Consider the following 24,706-nt stretch of genomic DNA (forward strand, 5'->3'; position numbering starts at 1 on the left):
TAACCTTGCGCTTAATATTTCATATAGCATATTTGTATTAATTCCCTGTTGTTTATTAGGAGAAACTCACAGAGGTGGATTTTTGAGTCAAAATTGTAAGGCTTCTGCTATTCAGCGACGCTGTCTTCCTGATGGCCTGTTTCTTTTCCTGCTTCCCTCAGCAGGCTGGGGCGGCCTGCTTCCCTGCCTCATTACCAAGCACGCGTGTAGCTCTCACAGGCTGTTCTTTATCTGAACAGCTCCAAGTGCCACACAGATACCCTCTTACAGTGTCTTCCATATTAGGCAGGGGAATGAAAAGGGCTGTTATGTTTGGTTTAGTGAAGAATATTCAATATTTGGCTGAGGTAGGAAGCTAAGATTAGGTCAAGCGAAGACCAAGAATAGACTCCTGGTCAGTTGACTTCCCAGTTATGTTTCTTTCTCTTAGCTGTTTTGCCAAAATTTCACTTAACTACATATTCAAAGAACTGTTATTTTAGTTTAAAATTCCATGGTTCGTTTTGTAATATTGTTCAAAAATTTCTTTATTTCAGGGTTTCAAAATGATTCTAATATGTGAGAGTTTAGTGCAAGGTAAAGTCCTATCACCAGGACGTAATAGATTTTAAAGAGAGAGAGAAAACTGTAAAAAGAAACTAACATAAATTCCTAGATATTAAAATATCCTTTAAATAGAGTTGATGAGTAAAGTATAAATTAATTAAAAACATATAGTTTAAATATTCTAACAAAACTCTTTGAGTTAAGAGAATTATACTGGTTGGAAAATGCATTTCGCTAAACACAAAACACTTCAAAAGTAGCTTGAAATGTTTGCTAAGTTCACAATATGTCAGAATTTACTCAACCTTAATTCTTGTTACATTTTCAAATAATAACCTATATTATTTACTAGCATCTTCACAAACTATCTGCATCTAAGAGGAGCTAGCTCCAAGGGGTTGCTATAACAACAATGCTACACATTTAAGGATAGATTTGCTGTAAAATGGAATAATCTGCATTGTATTGGTGTAGAATATCTACAAAAACACATGAAAATGAATATGGAAAGAAAGGATTTAATGATAGAAAATAAAATGGTCTGGGCAGAGGCTGGCATCCTAAGAGCCTGCTACCCCTGAGTAGTGCCTGCCATTCTTACCCACGCTCTCACCTCTGTCACTCTGTTGTCTTCCTTTCCGCTCGCCTCTATGTTCCTTCTTTAATTTCCTCTTTTCTCTATGCTTCCATCTTTTCTTGCTCTTTGTTCCTCTCCCTTTATTCACGGAATAGCCTTAACCAGTGGAAGAGAAAGAGGAAATCACCCTTTCAACAGGCAGCTTCTAATTGTGATTCCTTACATTGATTCACTTGATCTCCAGTGGAACATTTCTGTGTTTCTCTAAACAGGTCAACATATCATGGAAGGGAACCATAGTACCATTTAACCTGTAGCATCATCCTTCAGCTATAGGTGGTAAAGGGAGAATACTACTCCTGGAGTTGTTGGTATTGAGTGAAGTGGGTCAGGGGGTCTGAAAGCGCTGGGTTCAAATCCAGTTCTTCTACTTACCATGTTTTTGCTATTGGACAGTGTTGAACAAATGTCTAGGATGTGGAAAAAAGAGAATCCTCCTGCACTGTTGGTGGGAATCTTCCAGCCACTGTGGAAGGCAGTATGGAGTTACCTCAAAAAATTAAAAAATGGAACTGCCTTATGACCCAGTGATTCCTCTTCTGGGAATTTACCCAAAGAAACCTGAAATACTATTTGAAAGAATACATGTACCCCTATGTTCACTGCAGCATTATTTACAATAGCCAAGATTTGGAAGCAGCCCAAGTGTCCATCAATAGATGAGTGAATTCAAAAGCTGTGGTACATTTACGCAATGGAATATTATTCTGCCATGAAAAGGAAGAAAACTTCCCTTTGCAACAGCATGCACGGACCTGAAGAACATTAAGCTAAGTGAAATTATCCAGTGAGAGAAAGGCAAGCGCCATATGATTTCACCCATCTGTGGAATTTAATGAACAAGCTGAACTACCAGCAAAATAGAGACAGACTCATAGACAGAGAGCAGGCAGACAGCTCTGGGTGGGGTGGGGGAGTTGGGGAGGTGGAGAGACTGAGCCAAAAAAAGAAAAAAGAGAGAGAGAGAGAGAGGGAGAGAGAGAGAGAGAGAGAGAGAGAGAGAGAGAGAGAGAGAGAGAGAACTCATGGATATGGATGACAGTGTGGTGATGCGAGGGTGGAAGGAGGATGGGTAAAGGTGGAAGAGGGATAAATGGTTATGGAGAAAATAAAATAAAATTAAAAAAAATCCCTCACAGTGTTTTAGTGAAAATAAAAGAAGATAATGTATATCAGCATTTAGCACGGAACTTGGCACACAGAAAATATATTTCAGGAAGTGGAATAGACAATTGTTTGGGACTTCATTGTGTCAACTCCACTAGGTGTTACTGGGGGGTATTTTGCCTCCTTAAGAGTCAAACACCATTCCACTAACTGCAGAAAATCCAATGCCTTCCTAACACATTTCCATGAATTGCTAAGGGTCTATGTTACCTATGGCTCCAGTCTCCTGCTTCTGCCAAATTATTTGTTAAGGAATTGTCTCACCGTCCCATGAATTTGTCTATGTTTTTTGGCACTTTGAACCTGACATGTCACCCAGAGATTTTTTTTACTTTCCATACACACACAAAAATTATGCACAGAAGTTTTTTTTATGTAGAAAACTTGACTGAAGTTTCAGGTAGAGGGTACCTCACAGACATTATAAATTAAATGTTGGATATTCTTGATTTTCCAATAGCCAATCGCCTTGGCTATTTCTGAAAAGTGGGCTCTGGTTTCTGTAAGATGAAGATGAACAATAATGCCAAAATAATAGGGTTGTTGTGAGAGTTAAATGAGACAAACCAGAAAAACACTTAGAACAGTGCCTGGCAGTAAGTGGTTAGCCATTACTTTGCTCTTACTGTTATTACCACTCCTGTTGATATCTGGCCTGCCACCACGTGGCTTGGCCCTCCTCTCTTCTCTCTCTCTCCTTTCTTCTGTCATCAACACTCCTGTTGGTTGTCTTGATAGCTGCTCACCTTTAGCTCTGTCATTCATCCAAGGTGATTATGAGACTATTTCCTAAGCAGGGATATTTCCTTTCTAAGAATTCTGCTGCCAGCTATTAATGTAAAACATTTTTTTTTTTGGCCTACTACTCACATCAAACTTATAAAATGAATTAACTTAAGAAGGCAAATTCCAGATATAGCCTGGATTCAGATCAGATTCTTCTCCCTTTGTGTGATAAACAATTTATATCTTCTAAGTATACAGTTTACTTATTGACCAAATAGTGTGTTTCTTATCTTTATTGCAAGAGTACATACTCCTTGATGGCAAGGCTGTGTCTAACCCATTTTGGTTTGACACAGAGACTTGCATTTAGATGGATGTAATAAATAATAACTGATTGCCTCTCTCCATTGTGGTTGGCTCCTTTCCTTGTCATTTCTTTCTTCCTTTTCTTTCTTTGTTAATCCTTACCCAAGGATATTTTCCCCCCATTGATTTTTAGAGAGAGAAACATCGATGTGAGAGAAACACATCAATTGGTTGCCTCCCGCCTGCACCTGACCTGGGCTGGGGATTGAACCTACAACCCAAATACAGCCCTTGACCAGGAATCGAAACTGCCTGTGCAAGGCATTGCTCTAACCACTGAGCACACTGGCCAGGGCTCCTTGTTTTCTTTTCTTTTTTTTTAAATATATTTTTATTGATTTCATAGATGAAGGGAGAGGGAGATGGAGACAGAAACATCAGTGATGAGAGAGAATCATCGATTGGCTGCCTCCTGCATGCTCCCCACCGGGGATCGAGCGCACAACCCGAGCCTGTGCCCTTGACTGGAATCGAAACCCAGGACCCTCCAGTCCACAGGCCGACGCTCTATCCACTGAGCCAAACCAGCTAGGTCTCCTTATCTTCTTTTACAAGACATTTAGGATCAAGTGACTTCTGGCCAAGAAATCAGAGCAGAGTCATTTCATTCTCTCATAATTCAAAAGAAAACTCGGGATAAAATCATTACAACTCCAGGAGGAGACACTGGAGAAGAAGCAAGCCGGGTCCATGAGGATTCGCACATCCGATGGCTGACATTGATGCTGCATCAAGGTCACTGGCATTTGACCACATCAAGCTGGAAAACTGCCACTATCGGGACAGCTGGGCATGTGGTATTGGGAAAATATGCCCTTGTGCTCGTGCACTAGTAAGTAGGTTCAGCAATAAATACATGACATCTTTGGTTCAAAATAAAAAAGCTGAGTGAAGGAATAGACGGAACAATATTGAAATATTGACTATATCCAGTTCCAAGGAAGAAAGTTTTTTAAAAAAGTATATTTTTACTGATTTCAGAGAGGAAGGGAGAGGGAGAGATAGAAACATCAATGATGAGAGAGAATCACTGATCGGCTCTCTCCTGAATGCTTCCCACTGGGTATTGAGCCCGAAACCCGGGCATATGCCCTTGATGGGAATCGAACCTGGGACCCTTCAGTCCAAAGGCCGACACTTTACCAACTGAACCAAACCGGCTAGGGTAGTGGTCAGCAAACTCATTAGTCAACAGAGCCAAATATCAACAGTACAACAATTGAAATTTCTTTTGAGAGCCAAATTTTTTTAAACTTAAACTTCTTCTAATGCCACTTCTTCAAATTAGGCTCGCCCAGGCCATGGTATTTTGTGGAAGAGCCACACTCAAGGGGCCAAAGAGCCGCATGTGGCTCACGAGCCGCAGTTTGCCGACCACGGGGCTAGGGCAAGTTAGTATTTTTTAAAAAGAGCCAGCAATCTTTAAAGGTAGTGTGGGAAGTTAATTCATGCACTCCCTCACAGAGGGGTGGGAAAGTGAAAACAGTTACCATGAGAGCACCTACCCGCCCAGCTGAGCCAGTTGGCCAAGGGGCATTCTCCCAGCAATCCCAGTGCTGAAGGGACCCGCGTGGAGGCAGGTGGTCTGGAGGTTTGTAGTGTGTGAGTGTGTGCACGTGTGTGTATCTATGTGGGATGTGCACCTCGCAGTGGTCCGGGGAGGTTGTGTGTTGAGGAGGTGGGGTGGAGGGTGGCTCTTTTCATCCTTGTGTCTAGCTGAACCGTTTTCTTTTAATATATATTTTTATTGATTTCAGAGAGGAAGGGAGAGGAAGAGAGAGATAGAAACATCAATGATGAGAGAGAAACATCGATTGGCCACCTCCTGCATACCCTGTACCCCACTCCCCTCCCCTCACTGGAGATTGAGCCTACACCCTGGGCATGTGCCCTGACCTGGAATCAAACTGTGACCTGCTGGTTCATAGGTGTAAGCTCAACCACTGAGCTACACCAGCCGGGCTAGCTGAGCCTTTTTCGACAGCTTTGGGTACATTTGGTATTTTAAATAGTCTTGTAGGCATCTTACCAGCCTCCTGCATAAAACCACTTAGGACATTTTATATAAAAGAGGACGTTTGTGTAATTCTTAGAACTCGAAGATCAGTCTTCACCATCTGCAAAACCATGAATTGCACACCTCGTCTGTTTTCCTGATAACTGAGATAAAGAAAATGATACTTAGTAACTGAAGCTGCAACCTATTAGTATTTATTTATTTTAAAATATATTTTATTGATTTTTTACAGAGAGGAAGAGAGAGGGATAGAAAGTTAGAAACATCGATGAGAGAGAAACATCGATCAGCTGCCTCTTGCACACCCCCAACTGGGGATGTGCCCGCAACCAAGGTACATGCCCTTGACCGGAATCGAACCTGGGACCGTTGAGTCCGCAGGCCGACGCTCTATCCACTGAGCCAAACCGGTTTCGGCTATTAGTATTTATTAAAGACCAACATCTCCAGGGAGCAGCCGGGACAGCCCCACCCTGCCACCTGATCCTACCTTGGCAGAGCTCCGCAGCGGCTGTTTATCCCAGAGAGAAGAAGACCGCTCCGTTTAGAACTGGCCGGAGAATAATAGAACGAGGGCTGAGTTATTAGTGTGGCAGTTCGTTAGATAAAAGTAGAGTAATAAACAGAGTGCTAATGGGGAGGAAAGTCAGGGAGAAACGGCGAAGGAAGGAAAGAAGGGCAGGAAGGAGAAAAGCAGGAGGACAGGGACGCAGGGAGAGAAAGAGGTCTGTTGGGTGGGGGGTCCTAGGGCCTACTAACGGTTTGTTCAATATTCCCTGTAGAGGGAATAGGGACAGGGATGGAGGGGGGTCAGGTCTCTCTAACTATGGCATTGATTCACTGGGTTCCTAGGGCCACAGGGCCAGTGTCATGCCTGATCTGTTCATCACAGTAAACTCAGGGCCTAGAACAGAGTAGATGTTTCATACGTATTTGTTGAATGAACAAATTTATTATCTTCATAAAGCGATCACTTTCTCTCTGTTTTCCATAGGTTAGATAAAACATTCTCTTCATCCAGCATCCAGCATGCTTACCAAGACTGTAAGGTCCTCAGCAAGGGCTGAGCTCACTGAGCTTTTAGGGAATGCCAGGCCAGGGAGGGTGGGTGGGACCAGCTTGAGCTCCACCGGGAGGGAGCTCAGATCACAGACCTGCCTACACTTTCCAGTCCAGGGGAAGCAGAGTGAAAAGTCTTAGAGAATTTTCCATGTAGCTGTGCAAACTCCCCCACACACGTTGTAGAAACCACGAAGGTGGTCTCCTTAGTCACGAAGGGTACCTTTGGGCAAGTTGCCTCATCCAAAGCCAGACGTTTCCTTAATGACAGGCGCGTGACTATTATTATGGGGGGAAATCTGAAGTTTAGTTCTCTGTGTTTCTAGTAGAGATAAGGAGCCCTTACACAGAGGAGGATGGGCAATCATAAATTACCTATTTCCTTTGATGGGGAAATAGAGGTAATGAGTTCTGAAGGGGGCACGAAGGGGGAATATCCGGTTATGTCGGGGCAGAGCAGATACAGTGAACCCTGGAGATGCTTGAACAGGGAAGGTGCCCTCCTGACAAAGGGATGGAGGGCTGGTAGGATGGGGAGAGAAGCTTTCAAGGAAAAAAATAGACACCCCACCCCGCAAATCTCCAACAACAACAAATAAACTTTATTAGATCATCTTATATGCCAGGCAGTATTCTGAGTGTTTATACATATTATCTCATTTAATCCTTACAACAGCGATTATTCCTGAAAAATGACAGAAAAAAATATGCTCTAATAAAAAAAGATAAGGTGTGACCGTTTTTATAAATTTCAGTGTTCACTCCATGTCTTTGCAACCTGACAAAGCCAAAAGGAAGTAAATGAAATCCAGAATTTGTGACATTCGTCTAAAAGGCTTTTTGTTTCTTTGCTTTCTGAATGGTTGGAGCCATGACTTCTATGGACAAATACAGTGACACTGACTGGCTAAATCTCTTTGAAAGAAATTGAGATTTCTGGAACATTTTCAAAACATTACAGTGAGGAACCTTTAGTTGGTAGCAATAAGTTTGTGTTTAAGCTTAGCCATTCGATATTTCATGTTTGTCTAAAAAAAATTGCCTAATACACATCTACCAAATGTGCAGTTCAATGTGCTTTCGTGAAACAAAATGGCAATCGAGGAGAATTTCCAAATCCATGTAACATTTTATAGGTTTTTGGGAAATATTTAATGTAGTATATTAATCAAACTGTAATGGAAAGTCTAGCTCTTTAGAGTTTTTCTAATTAGTTTACTTTAAATCAAATGGATTTAAAATCTGCTGCTGGATATTCATAAAGTTTGAAGGGCTCTATAAATTAAACATTAAAAATCAAAATTTTAAGCTTTTTAAAATTGAATTTATTGGGGTGGCATTGGTTAATAAAATTGTATAGGTTTCAGGTGTACAATTCTATTATCATCTATGCACTATAGTGTGTGTTCTCCTCAGCAAGTCAAGTCTCCTTCCATCACCATTTATCAACCTTAACCCTCTTCTACCTCCTCCCACCCCTTTAATGTAAAAACTTTTATTTATTTATTTTTAAAATTTATGTATAGATGGTATACAGTATTATATTAGTTTCAGGTGTACTAAATATAGTGATTCAACAGTTATACACCTTACAATGTGATCACCACACTAAACCTAGTACTTACCTGTCATCTGTTTTTGTTTTGTTTTATAAAAATTCAATTCTTTAGAATAGACGGGAGTGCCTTTCTAAAGAGTTGAATTTTGCTCATGTTTTAATCCAATTTCTAAGCTTCCTGCCTTCTCGTCTTATCATGCTGTGCGGCATAGATAAAGGCTACGGGCAGATCTTAGCTATAGTTGATGGCGTTATTCACAAGTATAGACTGTCTTGTATTTCCTAGGGGCCATAATAATGAAACACTGAATCTAATTCTAACCTTGTGGTGCGACATTTGACAAATCAGGACCATCTAATCAAAGTTGGAACGAGGGAAGAGGTGGTGTTGATAAATAGCTGATGAAACTGGCGGGAGAGGTTCTTACACTGTTACTGCAAACTGATTCCCAGCCCTGGGTTTCTCCACATGTTTCTTTTCTTTTTTTTTTTTAAATATATTTTATTGATTTTTTACAGAGAGGAAGAGAGAGGGATAGAGAGCTAGAAACATCGATGAGAGAGAAACATCAATCAGCTGCCTCCTGCACACCCACCACTGGGGATGTGCCCGCAACCAAGGCACATGCCCCTGACCGGAATCGAACCCGGGACCCTTGAGTCCGCAGGCCGACGCTCTATCCACTGAGCCAAACCGGTTTCAATGACCTGCTTTCTTCTTCCTCTTTCTCCCCTACATGATCATTATCAATGAAAGAATTAATGTATATATTTCCAATCTTAAATGAGTGATTTAAGGAAACCTTTGGAGCAGCGGTCGCCAATCGGTGGTCAAAAGGTTGGCGACTGCTGCAAGCTACATTTGAGAGTTGGCTTGTCATTGAAAATAGGTTTTAGAAGTCCTAATACTGCCTAGCCAGTGTTGCTCAGGGTTGAGCATTGACCTATGAATCAGGAGGTAATGGTTCAATTCCAGGTCAGGGCACATTCCTGGGTTGTGGGCTCAATCCCCAGTAGGGGACGTGTGGGAAGCAGCCAATCAATGATTCTCTCTCATCATTGGTGTTTCTATCTCTCTCTCCCTCTCCCTTTGTCTCTGAAATCAATAAAAATATATTAAAAAGCCCTAATACTATCAACAATATAATGTCAAAATTCAGTTATATTCAATCTGGCTTTTTGTTCTTGGTGACATGTGTTTGTTAATACACAGATTCAATCATAGGGATGAATAAATTGCATTTTCAAAGTGCTTAAAATGCAGACATAACATTGATCTAAAAAGAAGTAGAGAACATAAAAAGAATGTAGTACATAGATATAGGTATATATGTGTATGTATGGTGAGAGAGGGGAAAAGAGAGAGACTGACCTCCCCCGTGAGGGAGTGGGGTTTGATGGTCACAAGGTGAGTTATGTGTTCTGTGGAATATTTGCAAACATAAATAATTTTCAGACCATGTCTGCTCTCAACTACAGAGATACATTTTGAAGTTTTTAGTTTTATTATCTTCTCTGCTCCTCTTATATTTCTCCCTTTATTGGTTTGAAAGTTATACGCTCTTTTTGTAGTTTACCTTAGACACTTTGAAGGACACATTTAACCTAACACAATCTCATGTTAATAATTAGAAAATCAAATAATCCTTCCAAACAATAATGGATTTTAAAATGCCTTAGTGCTCATCACCATTCCCTTGGAATTACATGCTATTGTTATCTGTGTGTGGACATTAAAAAAAAAAAAAAAAGGAGAAATCGGGAGAGATCAGTTAAGGATTCCCTAGATGTAGATTTTAGAATCAATTTATAAACTAATTGATAATGGAAATGTATAGGAATTTTTACCCATAAGGCATTGATATTTTGTAACCATTCCACAGCACGGGGACCATATTTATATCCTGACTTGAGTCTTGGTTTACGGGCCCACGTGAGCATGCTCAGAATTCATTACTTCTAACCAGTGGGGAGCTGCAAATCCAACAGCAGGAGTCTTAGTGACAGTAAATGATAAACGTGGTGGGATACATGCTGAATGACAAGCAGATGCACACAGAAGTCAGTGGTTTTCAGGGATTGTGCTTCAGAATCTTAGCTGCCGTGTGGCTGCAGTCACAGTACAGATCAGATTCCCAAATAGTACTCATTATAAAAAAAAGTGTAACACGATTTTGGCCTCATGAAAACATACCGTATTTCAAAAGCACCTTTCAGTCTGGGGTTTTCTGGGGGCAGAAAAGATTATTCAGCACCGCATCTGTTCCATCTTATATTTTGTAGCACTTAATCCTCCAGGGCATTTTTATTTACAGATAGGCAAAGAACAGGCAAGAAGAAAAGGACATGTGGGTGGAGGGTCATGGCACATATGAGAAAACCAGTTGAGGCCCCAGTAAACAAACCCCTCTCTTACCAATCCAAATCAGGAACCAATTGGAAAATAAGTTATAGCAGACACACTGATGATTTATTACTAACAAAGCTGATGGAAGAATGTGGCTTGAGATATAGGGTGAACCGTGTTAAATTTTTGACCCCAGGATTAATAAGAAGTAAGTACCTGGTCACAGGTAAGGGACCAGTGCAGGCCTCGCCTGCGTGGCTGAGCCACTCCTAGGTGTGGCCGCCTGGGGCACAGAAGTAGGCTTGAAGAGCTTCAAAGGAGAGAGAAAAGCCCAGAAGCCTTTTTGTTCAAATTCACAGGTCAGAAAAATTGTTTTTTCCACTCAGGTCCCTCCCCTGTTCTTAGTTCTGGGGAGAAGAGTGGACATTTCCTCCTCTCTGTGGAAATACCTTCTTCTTTCCCCCCTGGCGTTAAGTTCATCCCTGTCATCCTTCCAACCTGTTTTTGCTGCATCGCTTTTCATTTTTCGTTCTTTCCTTTGTTCTCGCTCCCTACCCGAGGTGGAAGGGGAGGGGAGCCTCATGCTTGGCAGCCAACAAACATTTTTTTCTCCATTTTCTTCTAATAATTTATCTTAATCATATATAGTAGCCTTAGAGATAGAATAGCAATATTCATGATACACATTCAAAAAGCAGAAATGAAAAAAAAATTGAATGGCACAAATCTGAATTCTCTATAGTCAGGAAAGAAAAAGTAAATTTGTACTTAGGTTGGAAAGATGGAATGTGTGAATACCTAAGGAACATGACATTTGTTAAAAATATAGAACAAGTGTATTCATAAACAGAACCTAGGAATCTGTGTTTTCCTAAAGGTAGCAATAGCTGGAGAGAAGCAAATTGACTGACTGGTTTGGCTAACGTTTGTTTTCTAAATGTGATTGACCTCTTTTCTGTGCAAAGTAATGTCTTGATTGTCTTCAGTTCCTCTGTCAAAGTCTTAGAGGAATTGAGCGTTACAATTTTATGGTTTTCTATTTGGTTCTTCTTAAACACTGTTGTTGGCTTGACCGTTCTTCAGAGAAAAGCTAAACTCTAAAACAAAATGCATGACAGATGTAAAGCATTACAAAGTTTCCCACCTCACCTTTCACCTTATGATATATTTTTAACACGAGGCAGCACCCACTGAGTTGATGTGCTACTGAGTGACCGAGCGTTCCTTGAGGCCTGTGCAAACCTGGCAATTGTGGTCTTACAGATACTTACGGTTAAAATTGTTACTGGTATATCTAGAAGAGGAAATGCAATTTTCTGCAAAAAAAAAAAAAAAAAAGCATGTCCATGAATGATGTGGGATAAGAAACAAAAATAAAAGGAAAACATAAACATGAACCTATAATTTGGTGAAATGAAACATTAAGTATGTCACCTGTGGGACAAATATTCATTGCAAATATATACACTTAGGCTCTTATTATATGAAAGTGACTAAATAAATATATACCCACATGAAAATATGTCGGTGAAATGTGAGCAGTATTTTAAAAGCAGTCTTGATACAACATCAAAAATGCCAATTTAATCATTTCCCACATGCCAGTTCTTTCAAAGCTTCCCCCCCCTCCAAGCCCCCTTTCTGGGAGGCCTCTCCTTCTACACTAAGATTAGGGCTTTTCTGAAGAAAACAGTGGTATCTGTGGCCTGGCTTGTGGGGTGGTGTCACCTAAATTCTTTGAGAAGAAAGGTGTTTTCTTTTTCTACAGTAACAATTTTTAAGGGATTAATTCCAAGAATTTACCAACCTTTTCCTAGAACATCCTTCAGATCTAGGGTAAATCTTTGCTGTACTATAATGCTGCAACTTAGTCTTTCCTCAGTTAAGATATTGGACTGACCATTATACATCTCTTGCCATTTTGTAGAAAAAATATATTAGAATGTAAGTTTTATGATGGTCCAGACTTTGTTTATTGTGTTATCTCCACAACCTAAACTGTTTGGCACTTAGAAGGCCGGTAATAAGTGTTCAGTTAATGAATAGATGAATTACCTTTTCCAGGATAACAATATTCTTTTAACCTTTCTTCAGAGATTATACTCTACGCCTTCCAAAAAGAAGTTTCATCCTGTCTAGTTTGGTCCTGTTCGACACAGTATTCTAGAACTTAATAGCTGTGTTGTCATTGTGTTAATCACCACCACCATCATCATTGTCAGAACATTAAAATATTTATATTGTTTATAGAAAAGTATAACTGGGCTCCAATGGACACCATTCCAAGGCCCTCTTGAATCCCTATAATCTGTTTTCACTCAAAGCAGTTTATGTTTTGTTTACAATTTAAAATCAATTTAGTTTCAAACTTGGGAAGATAGAAAAAAATCTAAGAAATGGAGTGCTAGTACTTACACTTGAAAAATATCTAAAAATTAAAATTGTTTTTGTTTGGCAATTACTAGTGAAAAGTCAAAATCTGAACTTGATGAAGGATTTATAGAAATTTTGTACTTAGAAAGTATCTGGGCGGCCTTAGTTGATATTTATGGTGGTGGTGTTTTCATGGTAGCCAGGTTTTGATCTTTATCAGATAGAGAAAGGATGACAATTTTTTTGTCCCTGTTCTCTTTGCCACCTCCGATGGAATAACTGAGTGATGTCACTCCATATCACATTTTCCCCTAATTCTCTTTCTGGGACTCTTTCCCATGTACCATGCTACCTTTCACAGGTAACTAGAGTGGAGGGAGTGGTTTCCTGGAATACCTACGTGCAAAGTCCTATCAAGTCATATATCTTATCAGGTCAAGGAGTTCCAGTGAAAGTGGGGGAGTAGGAAAACATGCTCACCACCTCCCATAATTACATCAAAATTACAACTAAATTACAGAACAATCCACCTGGAGAACCATCTGAAGACTAGCTGAACAGAAGTCCTAGAACTAAGGGTATAAAAACAAACAAACACGTGGAGACTGGTAGGAGGGGTAGGTTGTTAGCAGTGAGTGGCTTCCACAATTCTGGCCCGAGTTACACTGTAATGATCCAGTTCTGTATGATGGGAGAATGGGGAGAAAGATTGAAAGAGTTTTAGCCAGAGGTGGAGTTATAAACTAGTGATGGAAGAGTGAGACATCTGGAGGGTCAAGGGCTTCAATTAGAAAGGATCTTGGGGGAAAATCGCACAGGATGATTAATGTTCTTTGGTCAGCAAGGTCAACATGTCAGGATTCCCACATGTGGGAAATTAGTTAATTGGTGTTTTAGGGGTAATACACTTAGGCCCAGGGAAGGTCCTGTTAGCACTAGAAGAATCCCTGTTGAGAATTAGGCCCTTTACATTGGGTAATTTATTTTGAAGTCTCTCACTTTGATCCTAAAAATCTTTCAGTAGCTATTTCTGAGATTCTGATGAGCATTTATTCTTTGAAACTGAGGGAAAAGTTTTGATTTAAAAACATTTGTTGGCTTTCGTAATTGATATAGTGACCAAGTTGGCAGATTCATGTTCTCATTATTAATACATCCATGGAAGAGACTGATTCATCTTCCAGGTTAAACATGAGATGCATGATTCATAATAACAAATCACGAATGACAGGGGACTAGCCAGGTTATTGTTGCTTCTTCCTGATTTTTTAAAAAACAACAGGATTTCTAGTCTTGTGGGGATCATTTTAAAGCCATTTTCTCATTTGGCCTTGATGGTAAAAGTCAGTTGCTCAGTCATTTATATTATAATTTAGGTCTAAAGCCGAAGTTGGATTGACCTGTATGCCTCTTGATTTCTCCTTTGTCACTGTAAGAGGGGGAACTGAGAAATAAAACAAGACTTTCAAAGATCTGGTAAGATGAAAGATGTAGCAAAACATGTAGGTCTAGCCTAGAGTACGATGGTAGAAAGGGTATTCTAGAAAACATCTGTAATAAAATCTTGTCAAAGGGAGATTAGGAAAAAATTCAGTATCTGCTGGGTTTCAATTAGACATAGGAAGAGATACAGTGTGGGTTCTTCCTGGATGGGTCCCACACCTCCCCTTCCAGAGTCCTAAATCTTTTGGGGCTGTTTGGAACGTTTGGATGATTTTAAGGGATTGTGTAAACTGAATACCATTATGTTTAATTATAATATACATTATATATAGGCACTTGGTGTTTCCAAATACAAGAAAACCACACACTTCCAACAGAGAAGAAGGATGGTATAAATAGAAAGACATTGAACTGGGCACCATCGACTGCCATTAATTGACTCATGACTTTGCATAAGTAATTTTATCTCTGAGTTTTCTTTTAAAATTAAAATATGGAGGGTGGTAGGTTAGGGACAGGGAACAGGTGGGTGGGCTAGATTGCTAAGGTTCATTCCATTGCTAAGATACTATGCTTCTTTCTGGAACTTCTTTGATGCTAGATCTATTGTACCTTTGTTGCAATGAGGTTGGAGTGTTGCTATTTTCATTTAGGAAAGTACATTGGGGCCAGGGAGACAGCTGATTTCATTGTCAAGGCTCACTGGGGCTCTGGGGATGGCCTCTGAGTAACTAAGAGACGCATCTACTCTCCCTCTCTCTCCCTTCTCCCCCGACCCCATTCAGAGTGTCATTTAGCTATTAGGCTGCTTTATTACAAATTGTTTCTAAATTCCTTGTAGAAAGAGATAAATAGGATATAAAACCATGAAATCTTTATAGCACGTTAGGAGTTTACTAAGGGTAATTCAGGGCTTAATATCTACTTGGAAAGGGTGAATGTCAGTGTGTTGTCCCTGAACAGCTGTATCAGCATCATGTGGGAACTTGTTAGAAATGTAGCTTCTCAGGCCCCACCCCAGACCCACTGTCCCAGAAACTGGATGGGGCCCAGGCATCTGTGTTTTCAGAAGCCCTCAAGGGGTCCTGTTGCACCCTACAGTTGGAGAGTCACTGCCCTAATGCGGATGTAGCTAACAGGTGGGAAGCTTTTATTGGATTGCCTGGAGACTTGAAAGGTAAGATTTTCTTAAAGTGGAATTTGAAGAATTGCTAGGTCCACAGGACACCTTAGAATTCAGTGGTTCTCAACCTTCCTAATGCCGCGACCCTTTAATACAGTTCCTCATGTTGTGGTGACTCCCAACCATAAAATTATTTTCGTTGCTACTTCATAACTGTAATTTTGCTACTGTTATGAATCGTAATGTAAATATCTGTGTTTTCCACCGTGCCCGGCTAGCTCAGTCGGTAGAGCATGAGACTCTTAAATATCTGTGTTTTCCGATGGTCTTAGGCCAGTGGTCGGCAAACTCATTAGTCAACAGAGCCTAATATCAACAGTACAACGATGGAAATTTCTTTTGAGAGCCAAATTTTTTAAACTTAAACTATATAGGTAGGTACATTGTTATTAACTTAATTAGGGTACTCCTAAGCTGGCCTTTGCTAAAAACGTCCTCAACCTGATTGAGGCATGTGGCTCGAGAGCCGCGGTTTGCCGACCACTGTCTTAGGCGACCCTGCTAGCGGTTCTCAACCTGTGGGTTGCGACATTAGAAAGGTTGAGAACCACAAATAGGGGTTCAAGTCCCGCTTCTGACAGGCCTAAAGCTAGCTGTGAGAGCTTTGGGGAATGAGTCCATCCCTCTGGGCTTTTCATTCCACTCAGTTTCTTCATCTTTGGAACTAATACCTCCGGCAAAGCACAGTGCAGTGTATGTGCCTCACATAGAGTAGCTACTCGATAAACACAGTTCCCTTGCTCCCTGGGTACCTATGGCTGACCCTCAGTTGGTACGGAATGGCACTGGCCACAGTCCTTCTGACTGACCCTGATATTGCTACAGGACCCTTTGTTAGGAAGTTAAATGAACTGCCACTGACCATGGTGCTACGATACATTCTGAGAAGACTGGTCGGCGATGGCTGGGTCTGTGCACATTTCCTAAGCAGCTGTGGAGCCCGGAGTTGACCCATGGCCCCAAGTAGCTGCTCCGCGGGTGCTGGGCCAGAGCTCTTCTCTTAGGCTGCAGTGTCCTGGAAAGAGGCCCTCTGCATGTGCCTGGGAGAGCCATCTGAGGTCCTGGAATCTAGTTTCCATAAAATATTTTGTCAGTGGGATGTTGTTATACTAATAATTTGCATTTGCCACCTTGACAACTTTCTCAAATATAAAATCCACTGCATGAAACGCATTGATTTTTCATTCTTAGTTCTAAAAAAATGAGTTCTAAAAGATCACTATCGCTATGCCCATCCGAATCTCATTTAAAAACGCCAGTCCTCCAAGCCCTTTGTGTGTTGTCTGCCGATTGTGTACTTTGAAATTTCTTCACCAGATACGGGGTAATACTAAAGCAATCAGCTATCTTTCATTTAACCCATGTGCAAGATCAGTGTTCTGTCAGTCAAACCGAACTGTGTAAACTAGAACCCCAGAGAAACAAATTCCCTGTGACCCGTTTCCTCGCGAGCACCAGGTTGCACCCTTCCCTTAGTTTTCTCTAAATGTGGGCTCGTTTGAAGGCACTCATTTTGACATGTCTAATTTGTGTTTCCTTCATGATACAGCTTTAAAAAAAAAAATCCTCACCCAAGGAGTTATTTTTTTTCATTGATATTTAGAGAGAGCAGAAGGGAGAGGGAGATGCATCGATATTAGAGACTTCGATTGGTTGCTTCCCGCACTCACCCAGATCAGGGGAGGAGTTCAAACCTGCAACCCAGGTACTGCCCTTGACTGGGAATCGAACCTGAGACCCTCCAGTGCACAGGCTGACACTCTGACCACTGAGCCCCACCAGCCAGGACCATACAGGTTATTTTTCAAACTTAACTATCACTATTTACTCAATTAGATGTTACATCTCTAAGACATGTATACTTAATACTTAAACTATTGCATTTTAAATGCCACCAGCCAACATTTCTCAAATGCCTATTTCAAAAGAAATAGAAGGCCAATTGCCTTCTCTTAGAAGTCATACATGCTCTTAAGGAAGGCAGCGCACACCCAGTTGAGTAATGAAATTATTTTTTTCTGAAGCAATAAATTGCCACGTGCTAAAGAATAGTTTGCAAAAATGAACAACGTCCAAGGGACACTAGCTAGAAAAATGGCCAAAAAGACCTCTGGGAGGCACTGAAACTTATTTTGAGTTTTGATAAAGACAATTTTGGATTAGAGAAAAGCTGTGAGGGAATATGGTAGACAAAGGGGATAAATGACTTTTGTAAAGGGGAAGAAAAACAAACTATTGTAGATAGTTGGAGAACCATTAAGACAATGGCTCTCCAACTATCTATTTCTTCTTACACTGTTAAGATTTAAGATAGCAGGAAAATGTTTTAGCAAAGAATTTATTACATCTATCCCTCACTTGTTCCTTCTAATTTATTGAAAATCCCACCTACATTTCCTTAATACGTAATAGGCCCCAAATGCTCGAATATTGTCTGTTTTAAAGTTTTCCCACCTCGATTTTACTTGCTAAATAATTTTTGACTTTCTAATTTTTTTAAAAATGACAATATATTGTAGACCAGGCAAAGTTTGTATTCTGACTCCCTACCTACCATCTGTTTTGTTTTTGTTTTTATCCCCCTAAGTGGAACAAACTTCCTTCTGAAAAATTTTACTGCAGGCACAAATTGCTGATTATGGTCATTTTAGAGATAAAAATCTCATAATCTCAAGTTAGCAAGGAGGTTTCCTAAGCGCTGTCAAGTCAGGGCTGGAGAATGGCACCCGGCATCTCCCTGTGTGCCCTAAAGTGGGGGCATCCTTTTTCTGCTTACTGTCGGCTGAGAAAGGATGGATTTAGGCAGTGAAATATTTCAATGATGTAGAGCAAAGGTGACTTCCTGTTTTGTTTTAGGCTTTGTTTCCTTCTCCTCTCAATGAGGGCTGTGTTTTCTGACAGCCTGCAATCCTTTTGCTCCGTGATTTCCCATTGAAAGGGCAGGGTGCGCGGGCCTCTGCAGGTCATTCCATTTACAACACGCCCTGGAAGCGGGTGGGGGAGGTGGCTCATTAGTGGCAGGAGCGGACCCGGAGGGGATCTGTTTTCTATTTTCTTCTCTAGACTGAGCTCATTTGGATGGGAAGGATTTTATTGTTGTCTTCATCATCATCCTTATTATTTGTGGTGTAATTTCCCTACACATTTCCCTCAAGTGTTAGGTGAAATGGTTGGTGAGGAGAGTTAAATATTAAGGGCCATTTTATGTTCAAGTGCTTCAAAGCAATTAGTTTTCCTTCTTAAGATTTGGAAAAAAAAAAAAAAGCAAAACTCAAAGGTTTTTGTCTGCAGGGCAAAGGAAAAAAAATGAAAGAATTTTTTTTTCTTTTCTTTTTGGAGGCTTATTTGCAATTGTTTTCAGCATTACTTCTTCGTCGTCTTTTTTTTTTTTTTTAATTGAAAGGCAATTTCCTCCCACCTAATTATCTAAAGTGCAGACCGCTGTAGCCAGGAGCGCTGGCTCAGGCTCCCCCATTGCCACAAGGGTCCATGTTTTCTGGGGCTGGGACCTTTAAAGTGGCATCGCTTCGTTCCTTCCCCTTCCTGTCTGACTTTCTGCAGAACCGGGGTGCTCCCCCAGATAAAGCTGTAGCTTCCGTTACCGGGGAGGTTGGGGCTTAGGTGGGTTTCCGAGTGAGGAACTGGGGAGACGCCTCCGCTGGAAATTGGGGTGGCTCTTCAGGAAGGGGCTGGAGCCGGCTCTTTCTTTGGAGCCAGCCCGGGAGGCTCCGCGGCGTGGGGGTGGGGCAGACGTGCAGGTCCCCGGTCCGAGCGGTCTCGGTGTATCGCGCCCTTACGGCTCCAGGCTTCCCCTCCCCTCCGCTCCCAGCCCACAGCCCTTCTTCCTCCCGCTCCTTTCCTTCCTAGGGAGCGGGGCAGGCGCTGGAGGGCCGGGTCTGCACCGGGGGCGGAGCTGCCCCCCCCCCCCCCCCGCCGGGCCTGGAGGTGGGAAAGCGGGGACCGCGGGTCCCAGGCGCGGACCTCCCGTCGAGGCTCCTCCCGGCCGTCCCTCCTGCCGGCGGCAGCTCCTAGCAAAAAAGTGGATCCTTTGGCTCAGCTTGCAAGGCTTGCAAACTCTTACTGCACACCGCCCCGCCCCCGTGGGGGACTTTTCTCTTAGGTTTGCCTTCCTCGCTCTGCCTCCTCACCCCCCCCATCCTCCCTTTGGAGAATTTCGTGCTCCTTTTAGCACCTTTCGGTAACCCGGGGACGCAGCTCCCCAGAGCACCAGCTACCTCCGCTGAGTTCTGCTGTTGTTTTGATTTCTCCCTCGCTTCCTCTTGTTTTCCTCTCATCGGACTCCTCTGCGAAGTCTGAAGTTTTGCCAGCGGGGACGGGAAATAAATAGGTGCTGCTGCCCCGCGAGGCTGAGACGACGGGGAGGGCAGCCAGGGCGGCGGGAGCGGCAGGGGCGGCGGCGGCGGGAGCTCGGTGGAGCTCGTGGGACCCCATTGGGGGAATTTGATCCTCGGAAGCTGTGAGATTGCCGGGGGAGGAGAGGCTCCCAGACCGTCGTGTCCAGTTCCAGGGGGGGAGGAGGAGGAGGCGGCGGCGGCGGAGCCGGCCTCTCGCTCGGCGTGCTCGGCGCAGCTGCTCCCGTGCCCCGTCCCGCCGGGATCATGGTCTGCGGCCGCCCGGGAGGGAGGCTGCTGCTGCGGGCCGCGCTGCTCGCCCTGGCTGCGCTCTGCCTGCTCCGCGTGCCCGGAGCCCGCGCCGCAGCCTGCGAGCCTGTCCGCATCCCCCTGTGCAAGTCCCTGCCCTGGAACATGACGAAGATGCCCAACCACCTGCACCACAGCACGCAGGCCAACGCCATCCTGGCCATCGAGCAGTTCGAAGGTCTGCTGGGCACCCACTGCAGCCCCGACCTGCTCTTCTTCCTCTGCGCGATGTACGCGCCCATCTGCACCATCGACTTCCAGCACGAGCCCATCAAGCCCTGCAAGTCTGTGTGCGAGCGGGCCCGGCAGGGCTGCGAGCCCATCCTCATCAAGTACCGCCACGCGTGGCCCGAGAGCCTGGCCTGCGAGGAGCTGCCGGTGTATGACCGCGGCGTGTGCATCTCTCCCGAGGCCATCGTCACCGCCGACGGCGCGGGTGAGTCCTGGCGCCGCGAGCCTCCGTCCCTGCCTCACAGCCAGCTCCTTGGCGTCCTTGACTCTCGAATCCTGTCTTTTCCATTCCGATCGCTTCTCTTCATCTCCTCTTCTTTCCCCTCATCACCCTTCCCAGCGGATGCCCTGTCTTCCAATAGGTGATGTGTTTCTCCAAAACACACTGGTTACTCCACTCCCATCTCACTTCTACTCACAACGGACCTTCCTTCACTTTCCACTCTTCGCACGTGGAGGTCACCAGGTCTTGTAATAGTGATGCTTTTTACAAATTTTTATTTGTTTACAGTCACCGAGCTTTCTTGCCCGGTTCTCTTGCTTTCTCAACCATCCATTTTCCCTATCTGCAATTTAGAGATGCTTGTCAACATTGTATGGTGAAAACAGAAAACCGAGGCACGGTTTTCTTCTGATCATTAACAATGCCCAGATAGTGTCAGTAACCTTTCTCTGTCCCACAGACGTTAGTGGAATGTGTTTGCCCAAAATCCAATTTGAGCAATTACCTTCACCTTAAATTTCCCTCGCCTTTCAATGAGATAAATGGTTCTTCCATGCCAGACTGAAACAGCTGTGAAACATTGCTATGCGCTGCTCATTAGCTCCTGTGACTTGCTCCCGCCACAGGGCTTGGCGGAGTGACATTGCTGGGCGCTTTTCACATTCCCATATGCCTCCAAGTCACTTTGTAAATGACATATGGGTGAAAGGAGTTATATTTAAGGCGTGTTATCATCACACACTCATGTAATGTTATTTTTAATCTCGCCTCTTATCCCACTCTTACGTTCTGCAAATAATTTGTCTTTAGTACCTTATTTCATGCTCTTTCTCTGTGTGTACATCAACCACACATGCATTTCAATCTTTCCCTACCATAAAGCTTTATTGCTGTTCTACATTTAACAGAATCAACCACAAGTTGTTTTCTCACTAGTGTTTGGTCTCAGTATGACAGTCATAACTCTTAAGACCCCAACTAAACCTCCTTCCTTATGGTCCATTTAACGCTAACTCAGTATCACTCCTGCCAGTTAACCCAAACTTAAATGTCACCCTTCATAGCCTTTAAAAAAATAAACCCAATCTTTTAACGATTGGTCTTCTTTCATACCCTTCCCAGATCAGCTCCGTTCTTGGATGTGAAGACTTGATTGCCTCCTTTTCTGTTCTTTTCTTGGGCATAAAGTCTTTCTTTTGCCTCTCAACGTGCTCAGCCCAAGCTCGTGTCCTCAGTCCATTTCTAGGTAATAGTTCCTGGGTGTCAGATAACTGATTTGAAAAAAAATTTGCTCTTGGTGCACATTACCCGTTTAATATAAAGTGAGTGGGGAGGGGGGAAGTATTTGTATGAATAGCCACCAAACCAAAACTGAACAGAAAGATTTCAAGAGCTTTTGATGGTCACTTCACTTAGTGTATCACTCTTTGAATATACCTATTGTTTTCTTGATTTTGATCTAGAACCAGGAACTGCTTGTATACAATAATCAGAAAGAAATGAATTTGTAGTTAAATCTTTGGGCTGAAAGCGCACTCTCGAGCCTTTGCACTCAGTACTGTCACAGGCTGTAGAGACTCTGGAAGAGCTGGGTGAGCTGCTGCCCTGGGCTGCCAGGTACTTAGAATCAGTTAAATGCTGATGCTCCTCTCAGGCCAGGGGCTAGGAGTGAGGTGCCCATGGTTCCCGTGAAATGCAGTCCTCCCCCTTAAAGGAGAAGACTTGCTCTGAAGCCTCTCAGAGATGGCCCTCAAATGAGAGAGGTCTGGCCAGGTTAATGGCTCTCAAAGCCATAGCCAATATTGATGGGAAGCAGTTTCCATTAGTGTCCCCGAGTTACCTATCATTGTGGACCAAACACAGAACAATTGCCTCAGTGGCGCTCTCAAATAAATAGGACATGCATGGAAACAATTTGTCAGTCCATGGACCTGATTTCTGAGCTACCTTAAAATGCCACCGTATCTGCTTTGCTGACGCTATCCTTGCTAGAAAAATAAGGAGGGGTAGGTGGCAGTTGGAACCATATTTTAATAAAGATCTCCCTCCCCCCCTGCCTTTACCTTCAGTGTGACTCAGACTGTTGTGGCAGGAGGGAGCTGAAGGGGACGTGGGAATGGGGCATGGGGGGGTGGGGGGGTGGATTCTAGCCTGAAGGGTCCCCGTGGCTTCCAAGGCCAGTTTGCTGGAAATTACATTCCCTATCCTGGGTCAAACTGTCAGGCACCTGGAATTACTTAGGAGCTACCACATGTGGCCAGTTTAATTTACGATGCAAATATACTCCTTGGTTCAGTGGGATATGATAGTTCACGAAGCTGGGCTACCCTCTCTCCCCCCTTCCTCCAGGTATAAACAGAGTCCTTATGTCTTCTGACTATAATCCAGCTGACTATAAAAATAAGGTCTCCCTGAATAAAAACGGGACCACCTTTCACATTCCTTCAATGCCAAGAAGATTTTTCAAATCCTACCATTCACATAGATCTGTTTCCTCATAGTCCATACAGTATGACTCCGCAAACAAGTTTAGAACATTTTACAAAGCAAAGTCTTACTGAAACGGAATATTGCTTCAAACTGCTTGTTGCTTTTGAAACACTAAGGGCAAAACATGTATTTATAACAAATATCATACCATAATAAATTCACATTAAATTTATTCGTTTTCCACATTTTACATTTACTATATGGTTATGGCTTACATGCTTTATCTGAGAATTTTATCAGTTCAAGTTCGTCATTCAGCCGGCTAATTCATATTGTATGGTGAGTAAAGGATAAGGACAGACCAGTTATAGAATCTTAATTCTGCTTCATGTCAGCTGTTATCAGAAGGAAATTATATAACCTCTCTGATTCAGTTTTTTGACCTGTATCAGAGGGACCATGCTGTCTACCTCCTACAGGCATGTGAAAATGAAATTACACAGCAGATGTACCACCTGGTTCATGGCACTTAACAAATTGTTGCTGCTGCTGTAGCTGTTTTGCTATGATTACCATTGTTATAGAAAATTGGTATTTTTTGGGTGTGTTCATTTGTTTTTTGAAACGGTATGTTGGTCACTGCAGATTCACCCTAGAGCAGTGGTCGGCAAACTCATGAGTCAACAGAGCCAAATATCAACAGTACAACGATTGAAATTTCTTTTGAGAGCCAAAATTTTTAAACTTAAACTTCTTCTAACGCCACTTCTTCAAAATAGACTCGCCCAGGCCATGGTATTTTGTGGAAGAGCCACACTCAAGGGGCCAAAGAGCCGCATGCGGCTCGCGAGCCGCAGTTTGCCGACCACGGCCCTAGAGCTTCGGTCAGTTCAGCTCTGGAAAACAAGCTTCACCGTGGGACCTAACTGGGGAAGCAGACCTTCTTCTGAACATATAAGCTTCAGAATATTTCATTTTATACAAATCCACCTGGGCCTCAGGCTCCAGAACCCATTCCTTTGGGAGCAACAGGAAGAGAGAATGAGTATGATGGCTGTTTGTTAGTTACAAATGGTTTATCAGAAGCAGAGCACTCATGTATTTAAGAAAATTTACGGTATGATATTTAACAGCTATTTATACAACACCCGTGGCGGGCCATGCCAAGGGCCTTATAATCACTCCTCAGTCACTGCTGCTCTCCGTCGTGGTGTTAACTTGTCACCCCAGCTCTTGCTCAACACATTTCGCCAGGCCCGGTCTCGCCGGGCAGAGCCGGGCCAACTTTCACATGCATGAACTGCTGTTTAATCATTTCTCCACTCTCTGAGGAACAGGCAGCCTTTTCTTCAGCCCTGGTCGACAAATATTTGAGGGGCCAGACACTCCGAAGGAAGACTTATTTAGTGTGATAGGAGGAAAATGGATTGGAAAGGAGAAATGGAAATTTTAGATTAAAACTGGAGAGAAAACACGATTTTAAGAATCCTTCATCCTGTAAAATCATGACAGGCACTCTGAATGGGGTAGGGAAGAATATCTCAGTGTTATTTAATTTACAGTTAACCCAATTATCAGTGGGCCCCAAATCTTATTTTAATAATTCATTTTTTATTTTGTTCCTGACAAACTTCCAAATAGTTGTTGCTATAAATAGCAAAATTTTGACTATGTTATATTTGCCATTCTCTTTTTACTAGATGTATAAGAAGAGGAGATCAAGAGTCACCATATAGATA

The 24,706-nt window shown here is 42.7% G+C and overlaps 1 protein-coding gene across 2 annotated transcripts in view; it reads left to right on the top strand.

Moving 5' to 3' along the window:
• The first annotated feature begins 19,389 nt into the window (after window positions 1-19,389).
• FRZB (frizzled related protein) overlaps window positions 19,390-24,706 on the top strand; it is a 31,162-nt gene continuing 25,845 nt past the window's right edge. For both annotated transcript variants that reach the window (XM_079782085.1, XM_079782086.1), the window contains exon 1: window positions 19,390-20,519. In XM_079782085.1, coding sequence (XP_079638211.1) covers window positions 20,042-20,519 — 478 coding nt within the window. In that variant the 5' untranslated portion in view covers window positions 19,390-20,041. The remainder of the gene's footprint in view (window positions 20,520-24,706) is intronic.

Source organism: Cnephaeus nilssonii (assembly GCF_951640355.1).
Source record: "Cnephaeus nilssonii genome assembly, chromosome: 10".
NCBI lineage: Eukaryota > Metazoa > Chordata > Mammalia > Chiroptera > Vespertilionidae > Cnephaeus > Cnephaeus nilssonii.